The sequence below is a fragment of the Sebastes umbrosus genome, chromosome 8, assembly GCF_015220745.1.
Source record: "Sebastes umbrosus isolate fSebUmb1 chromosome 8, fSebUmb1.pri, whole genome shotgun sequence".
Classification (NCBI taxonomy): domain Eukaryota; kingdom Metazoa; phylum Chordata; class Actinopteri; order Perciformes; family Sebastidae; genus Sebastes; species Sebastes umbrosus.
Window position 1 is genome coordinate 17,583,044 of NC_051276.1, and position 8,625 is coordinate 17,591,668.

Consider the following 8,625-nt stretch of genomic DNA (forward strand, 5'->3'; position numbering starts at 1 on the left):
AATGTCCTTATCGCTCATCTGAGAATCATTTTCCATCATCAGTGCGGGAAAAAATGAAAAAGCAATCATGTGGAAATGAAAGTGAATGAGCTCAGTATTGCAACAATCAGTGAGGTCGACATGACAGACTATCTGCATCAGTCGTACGTGCCTCTTTACGATTTGTTATAATTATTTGTGTAAATTAATGATGCATGAAACACCACACTGTATTAGATGAAGTGTTTTGGATTAGATTGTCTACATATCATGCCACCTCATGCTGTCACATCTTTGGCTGGCCATTTAATCCCTTCAAAATAAAAGGTAAAAGGGTTTATGGGCTGTTGCTTCAAACGGGCTGGAAGCAATATAGCTCGTTGGCTTGAGAACTCCTGTTTGACACTTAATATTAAAAAGAAACAATGTCCATACTCAGTCAATCAATCAAGTTTCTGAGGTCAAATATAAGTCTAATGTTGGACCCTCATCTGAAATTTGACAAACACATGTTAAAACAATTAGTAGAACTGCAAAGTCAATCTGTAGAAAGTTAGACTAATCAGAGACTGTCAAAGCCAAAAAATATATGCACTCAAAGATTTTCTCACACCTCAGTTACCTCATGGTCGCAGGCAACTTCATCAGACTAAACCCAAAGACAGGTTAAACAATCATACAATAAAAATATTGGAAAAGAAAGGCCAATAAGATTACACCACCGTCACATCTTGGAGACCCTGAACATGCTGCAACATGCTACACTGCATTTGCAAATGCCAAATGTCTTGTCTGCAAGTGTTTACATGGCCAGGCTCCTCAGGCTGTCTGCGACATGGTGCGTCGCCATTACACGCCTTTGGATTGTCCACTAGGAATACTGCTGCAGGTCTGTATCAGTGTCTGTATGTGTATGTATATACTCTATCTATAGCATGCAGGCAAGTGATACTGCTGTTCCTATGAGGTCAACAAAATGTACCGCATACTTAACTTTGTAGTCTCTGAACATGTTTTATATTTGTTATTTTAAAGGGATAGGCATTGGAAATTAACAGAAGCTATAAATGCTAATTGTTGTGTAATTCTCTATGTATATTGTATTTGTGCCTATCGAATAAACATGAAATGAAAAGAAATGCAAGGCTCTCTGGTGAGTGTCAAGTGGGCCTCATTTCTGAAAGATGACACTTCTTTTTTGCATATGATATGCATTAAAAGTAACAGGGACATATTCTGGATTTTAGACATACTGAGGTAATGAGTCCCAACCACAGAAAGCCTTTAACATAACTGTTTAATTATATTGTGTGGAAATGTCATTTTCCTAACTGGAGGTCTAAATGCTGTTTCAAAGCCTTCTTCACACTGACAGGAATACGGTCCTGGTGGGTGTTATATTGATTTACGATTCGTTGGCATAAATCAGTCAAATGTAGATAAAAGTTTAAAAAAATATAAAATACATTACAAAGTGTTGGTTTTTAATTGTGAAATGTGAAATAACCATAAATTAAACGGAGGCAAAAATTAAAAATGTTTGACATCTGCTGTGTACATCTCACTTTTTCATTGTGAAACACCATTTCAAAACCCCCACGGGACCCACAAGAAAGAAATAAAACTATAGAGGATGAAGCTAATAGCGACACAGAAAACAGAAGTCCAGAGAAAAGGGTCTATTTTCTTGTGTTCTTAGCCTTTTGGCATCCACTCTGATTCTGATCAGCCAACTCAAACACAGAAATCAGGACATGCATAAAGTCACTTTAGAAAACAGTCCAAATGTTGTTTCAGGCGTCCAGTCACTGAGTCACCGCCAGATATTCTTTGTCATTGCAGCTGATGTGCCCACAGTTTAACGGAGATTAGGAACAATCATTTAAAAAAAAAAAAAGAAAAAAAAGTTAAGTCAGTTTGACTTTGTCCTCAAACGGCCTTTAAGCCAGGCCCTGGAGTCTGCAGTTTCCACCCATCTGTTTACTTTCTTAACATTTTGTTGGATTATTCTTTACCACTGCAAGTACAAAGGACAATATTATTATCAATATATCAATATTCTTCTCATATGTTTGTTGTCAGTACATTGGCTCGGTTCATTGGCCCAGTGGTGACCCTCCACCAGTATCTCTGTTTCCCTAGATAGAAGCAGAGGACTGAGAGCTTCCTGCTCCTCTGTGTCTACTATATCTGCGTCACTGACTGATAATACAGACTTTACTGGCAGCCTTCACTTGATGCTTTATCTCAACCTGGGGGTGCCAAAACGGATGCACACCAACATGAGATCCACGTTCCCTAACAAGGGACTGCGTGTGGGAGTGTTGGGATGTGAACACTCATCAGTGATCAGAGTATCAAAGGTGAGTGTGTCAACAAGTCACCTCCTTTATGTAACCACACAGAAGAGGGAAACTGTGTGTGAGATTGTTTTTACCCACAATGGCTATGATTTTTCTGTCAATTTCTCATGACAAACCCATGGATGTAATTGTCGTATTTCCTTAAACAGGACATGTCAGATTTGCTAAATTGATCAAATTTTGTGGCTGACGATATAAATCAAGTCAGATATAAGTTCTGAAGTTAAAACATGACCCAATTCTTTCATAGGAATAATATAATTTAAGCGTGTTACATGTGGTATTTGGAATAAGGTCACACCATCTGGAATTCTGCTTTTATTCTGCCACAGTTGTCCACACAGTTAAAAGATGATTTGTCATCTAAATTTGCAATTACACATGATTCTAACTTTTCATACACATTGTAGACATCCTCCACAGTCTACTGACCTCCATCTAATACTTCAAGGCATTACGTCAAAGGTCTTCTTGGTATGAATGCAACCTCTGCTTTCACTTCTAATGCAGCTTACACTACAACATATCTGGAACTAAATACTAGACAGATATCTAGTTGTGTGGTACAATCAGCTGACAGCTCTTGGCAGTAAAACCTTGTGAAGATGAGTGTCGACTGCGAGGTTATAGAAGAGGTTATCGCAAACTCTTCACTGTCCATCTCACTTCACGTGACCCGATGCAGCAGCAATACTTAAGGTCTTAGTTTCCTCTTTATAAGAAACATTTTTCTTACATGTACAGTATGTGTAATCAAGATTGACAAAAGTTTAGAGGTTATCAACATGTATTTTGCATGTCTGCAGTCATTATTAACGACACTTCATGTTACAGTGCGGCATTATCACAACAGACATAAACAGATGCAGAAATGACAAAAATCAGCCTTCTCAAGCCGGATTTCCAAAAAAGGTTCTTTAATAAATAGCGGCAAACTGACTGACTTTAAAAACATCAGGAGCTCTTTGAGGCAAATCTGCAGCACAATTAGCCACCTAGAGAGTTAAACTATAATTGTGTCTGCTGTGGAGTATGATCACCATTTCTAGATACAACAAACAGGGCAGAGGTTACAAAGAGGGCGCTGAGATGATTAAAAAAGTCATCCCTCGTTATAACTCAGTTTACAAATATATAAGCCTCCGATGTGAATCGCATAACAGGTATGAACATTTTATGAAGGTCCTTGTTGTGGAGAATTTCAAACTGGTCGATGCAATTGTGAAAAACTTGAAGGGGAAAAAAAATCAGTTTGAAATATTTGGACAATGTGTCATTTTGATCCCACCAATGATGCCAGAATGTGACTTCTGTTTCTTTAAACTAAATGGCAGATAACGCAAAGCATTGGCCCCCTATACACACATACTCATACATCCGGAGTAAACATTCCACATAAGCAAACACGTAAGACCTGGAAGTCTGTGGAGGGATCTAGACGCACTCTGGGGCTATCAGCTCATCCCTCCCCCCTACACAAGACGCATCTTCTCTCTCCGTGGCCACTGTGAGTGGTGACTGACGGCTCTCCGCTTTTACATTATCAGCCACCGGAGGTCCTGTTGTGCTTCTAGGATCATACTGTCCATGCCTTGTTGTCTGTTCATTTCTCCAATGTTTCCATTCGTTGTTTTTTTCTTTGGACGGCTACTGCAGAAACAGTATACTAAAAGCCATGACGACACAGCAGCAAGCCACCCAGGGACTCTTCCGCTCACCTGGAGAAAAGAAATAATGACAAGTTCAAGCAAAGGCTACATCATTTAGCAACATTTCATTGATATGAGAAAAAAAATATGACGTAATGTAAAAATAATATGGGGCAATCATGGGCTTACCTATCCTGGCACACTTCCAGAAAATTCCTAGAAGCCTGAAAGATAAAATAATTAGAGAAATTACAAGCAGGAATAATTGCCTCCATTTACTTTACTGCTTTGTAAAAGTCAAATGTCCCGTAATAAAAAATAAAGGACTCTTGAGGGTATATTAAACGTTAAAAAGAGGCTGGATTCTGTGTTGATATGTCAAGGTGGTAGCTGCTAGCCAGATTCCTGTCACAACTTTACAAGAGGACTGCAATCCCCTTCCTTCAAAACCCAGGCAGCCGTCAGATGTCCATCTCCATGTAAGGTGTGTGTGTCCACATTGGAAGAGAGGGGGACAGCAGGCAAGTCTTATTATCTCTAGTGACAGCTGAGGCGAATGTGGCATTCCAGGCCTTCACTTTTCTGGTGCGTTTGTCAGCCTGTGTGAGAATGTGTGTGTGTGTGCAAGTGTGCGTGTTTACAAAGCCAACTTTCTTCAAACTGACCAGATGGTGTCAGCATCTCCTATTTATTTTATTGACTTCGGATAACCCTGGTTTTAAAGTTTCATTTTCTACAATTTTGGAAAATCATTTTTTTTTTTTTTTTTTTTTTTTTTTTTATAATAACGTACAAATGTTTTTCTGTTCAAAACAAATTCTTCCCCTCTGACTCTCTAGGTTTATCCCTACCACACAAGACAACATTTGCACAATGTGTGGCACCAAATCAACAAAAATAACAGCTCATGCCTTAGTCAACGAATCAATCAAGAGGGAAAACTATTAAATCATACCATCTGCCACTCTCAGTCTCATGTGTTTGTCTGAAGAGGATGTCCCTCCCTGCTCCAATGGGAGGTGTGTGTGTGTGTGTGTGTGAGAGAGAGAGAGAGCAGTGTGTGTGTGTGTGTGTGTGTGTGTGTGTGAGAAAGTGTGTGAGAGTGTGTCTGGCTGTTCCAGGGCTGTGCCAGACTTATTAGAAGTGAATCATGGAGTTTGTACATCCAAGAATAATAATGATCCAGTGATGATGAACATTTAAGCCTTCTGCTGCTTTAGACGCCTCAATGAGGAGCTTCTTTTTATTAGATGAAAAAATAAGCAAGTGTCCTTCATAGCTACAGTTAGTTACAGAGGGATGGATCATTTAAAATTGTACAGCTTATATAACATAGAACTCCTGATTCTACACTTAGCAGAATCAGCTTTATCACAGACCATTTCTTGTTGGTAAAAATTAGGGTTTTCTACCAGAAAGAAAACAAACGGCTCTAATATAAGTTGAAATACAGAAGTGAACTATGTGGAATCAACTGTTGAAATTGAAAATGTTGATGGGGACAGGACCTTGAATGACAAAGCAGAATGTATAGTACTTCCCATGAAACACAAATAATTTGTTTGTCTTATGTTTGCCATAGCATTGTCAGTGATTGCTGTACCACTATACAGTAGCAAGCTCTGACTGAGATCATATTTCAATGTCCTTATTCCACCCTGAGGCTTAGACTTAGATGATAAGTGTATTAGTAATACTCCAATGATTTGGTTATGCAGTTTGATATAACACGGTGTCTCATTCAAAGAGACAAAGGCAGGTATTTGAGGGGTAAAGTAATCACTGGGAAGACTTCAGCGGCAGCTTCATTGTTAAGTATCTCAAATAGTATCTGATCATCATACCCGGTCTTGTTCTTGTCTATCAGGCTGGGAGCCAGCGCTCTGATGTAGGCACAGGTACAGATCAGGAGGAGAATCACTGTTAACAGTGACTGGAAGTTGAAAATGGCCGACTGCAAGATGAAAGAGAATGGTATATTTAGTACAGAGTAGACATGATCTAGTGCAGCTCACCAGTAATAAATCACACAAATTACAGAAACACTGACTTCACTTTAGTTCATTTTCTGTAACACTGCTACTTGTCACAAGGAATGTTGTTGTAACAGCTGTTCATTCTGTGTGACAAGAAGTGGGCTGGCTGTGTAGACCCAGTTAGAGTCAAAGACTTAATAGCAGATTATTAGAGAACAGCTAGCATGCTTTTTTCCCATAGACTGCCAGTCAAAATGATATATACATATACTAATTTATAAGATCAACCGCCTGCCTAAAAGGTCCCGAGGCTTAAGAAAAATCTAAATCTCATACTGCCATGTGCAAAAATGGAGACCAAAGACTGCTCTGCCTGGCTTTAAGCTATGTATCTTATTTATATGCTATAACAAATTGTAGGACCCGACTTCATCACACTCACAACACATCAAACTGATTTAGTGTTTGTTTCTTTGTGTATTAAAAGCATCATTTTCCAGCTTTTCATCACCTGTGTGCTTGCTGATGCTCCTGACATGGTAGGCAATTCTAAATGAGGATTATAATGAAGTCATCACTTCCCTGTTTGAGTATAAATTAGTGGCTGTCATGTAAAGGTAAGAAAAGCGGTTAAACTCCAAATCTACACTGGAGTAGACTTAAGTTGGCCAATAATACTGCACATCTCACAGACAAAGACAAGTATGCTCATAAATGTAATCAACTACTCGCATAGGCACTCCAAAGCTACCAGGGGGCTTTGTAAAAGACATATTGACATTAATACTAAGAGACAGAGTCTCTGTTCATGTACAGTACATGTAGTATAATTCTGCACTATATTCATTTTTAACAGTCTCTTCTGCACTATATTCACTTTTTTAATAGTCCTGTATCAAAGCTGTTACCCTGCACTATATTCACTTTTAACAGTTTTCTTCATCTCCTTGTATTTTAATATCTGGTATATTTTTTTTGTACTTTGCACTACTAACTTTTTTACTGCCTTTTTACGAACATGTTTTGCACTATGGAACTGTGATGCTGGAAACTTGAATTTCCCTCGGGATCAATAAAGTGACTATCTATCTATCTATCTATCTATCTATCTAATTATGGATGATCTCATTATGCGCCCTTAACTAGAGAAATCCCGAAATTACCTTTTAAATAGTATATATATCCCTAACATGGTGATAGTCATGTCTTTTAGGATAATTTGACAGTAATATGCATTAAAAAATGCATATTTTGTCTTGTCCCCACAGCACTAATTACACTCCTGCCACAGCAAAATTACTTACACAAGATATGCATCTTAGTCGCCAGGCAAAGAATGATAGCTTTTGCATCTCTCTTAGCTAGACGACTTATACTTCTTAAATGGAAGGATAAATATCCTCCAACCTTTAGGATGTGGTTTAAAGATCTCATACATCATTTGGCATTGGAGAAGATTTGCTTTACCACAAGAGGGTGTGCTCAGAAATGTTATGCTGTATGGAGACCTTTTTTTTAATCTATATAGAAAAAATGGATACCACTGACATTGAAGTTTTAAACTGCTGACCCCATACTACATATAATTCACAACTTATACTTAGTTTATTTATTTATTATTATTTTTAATTTACTTATCTTTTTGTGTTTTTTTGGTCCTTTCCTTTTTCCTTTTTTTTGTGTATGTTTAATTTATGTTTCTATCAGATTGAATTCATTTATATGTATAAATGTAATTGTTTATGAAATTAACTCTGCTTATTTAATGGTGCAGTAATATTGTTAAAGGGATGGGGGGATATAATTTGTTTATACAAATCCTTCAGTGATTTATTGGATTTTGTACAGAATACCAATAAAAAGACTTTGAGCAAAAAAATATATAAATATAATATATTATAGGCTAACCATTTTGAATGAAATGTAAGCATCTTTAACTCTGTACATTGTGATGTGTGCATATTATGAGGTCTGTCTGTCTGCAGGGATTCTCCATCTTCCAAGCTCTGTTATTGCACCATGTTTTGCTCAAGAATAAAGTAAATATTCCCCTTATTGCAAACTTATAAACAACAACAACAACAACAACAACAACAACAACAATCTGGTAATGCCAATCCACAGAGTGCAGCTGAGCCAGATACACATAAGCATGCTCTCTGAACTCTGCTGCAGCTACGTGGCAACACACCTCAAAACATTACGATGCATTCATCATTAATCTGTGATACTTTAAGCCTTTATTATCAAACAACTCACGTTCACACACGATTGCAACCTATGTGATGTATTATAATGATATTAAAGAGCAGAAACACACGTGATAGACAGACTGGCTAAACGTTTAGCATATTTAGCTCGCTAATGCTATTTCCTATACGTCCTGCTTTACACCGAATATAAGCATTAGTTGTTGTCACAGTGTTTTTCCGACACAGATTACACTTCTAATGTGCTTTGTAGATTATGCTTGACATGTTTAGTAAAAGAGCAGAAGCGCTTGATTAATAAAAAACAAGCTTACCATTTTTGTTGTGAGTCAAAGCCACATCACACTTCCTGCTGCTGTCTGCAACGTAACGTAACGTAACCAAAGATGTTTTACGTGGTTACGTCCACGGGATGTACGTCACCACGCACTGCGTCGTCAAACCTCGT

At 37.9% G+C, this 8,625-nt stretch overlaps 1 protein-coding gene across 1 annotated transcript; it reads right to left on the minus strand.

The window, feature by feature from the left end:
- Window positions 1-3,111: 3,111 nt before the first annotated feature.
- tmem167a (transmembrane protein 167A) lies at window positions 3,112-8,624 on the minus strand. The gene is made up of 4 exons (XM_037778190.1): window positions 8,492-8,624; window positions 5,836-5,945; window positions 4,181-4,215; window positions 3,112-4,060 (listed from the first exon to the last, which is right to left on the minus strand). The coding sequence occupies exons 1-4, from the start codon at window positions 8,492-8,494 to the stop codon at window positions 3,990-3,992; spliced, it is 219 nt and encodes a 72-aa protein (XP_037634118.1). The 5' UTR covers window positions 8,495-8,624; the 3' UTR covers window positions 3,112-3,989.
- Window position 8,625: the final 1 nt, after the last annotated feature.

Bases quoted from the DNA above. Each gene is read 5' to 3' on its own strand.
- tmem167a (XM_037778190.1), bottom strand. The intron at 4,216-5,835 runs GTATGATGATCA...TTTATCTTTCAG, and splicing joins ATAGACAAGAACAAGACCGG to GCTTCTAGGAATTTTCTGGA. The intron at 4,061-4,180 runs GTAAGCCCATGA...TCTTTTCTCCAG, and splicing joins CTGGAAGTGTGCCAGGATAG to GTGAGCGGAAGAGTCCCTGG.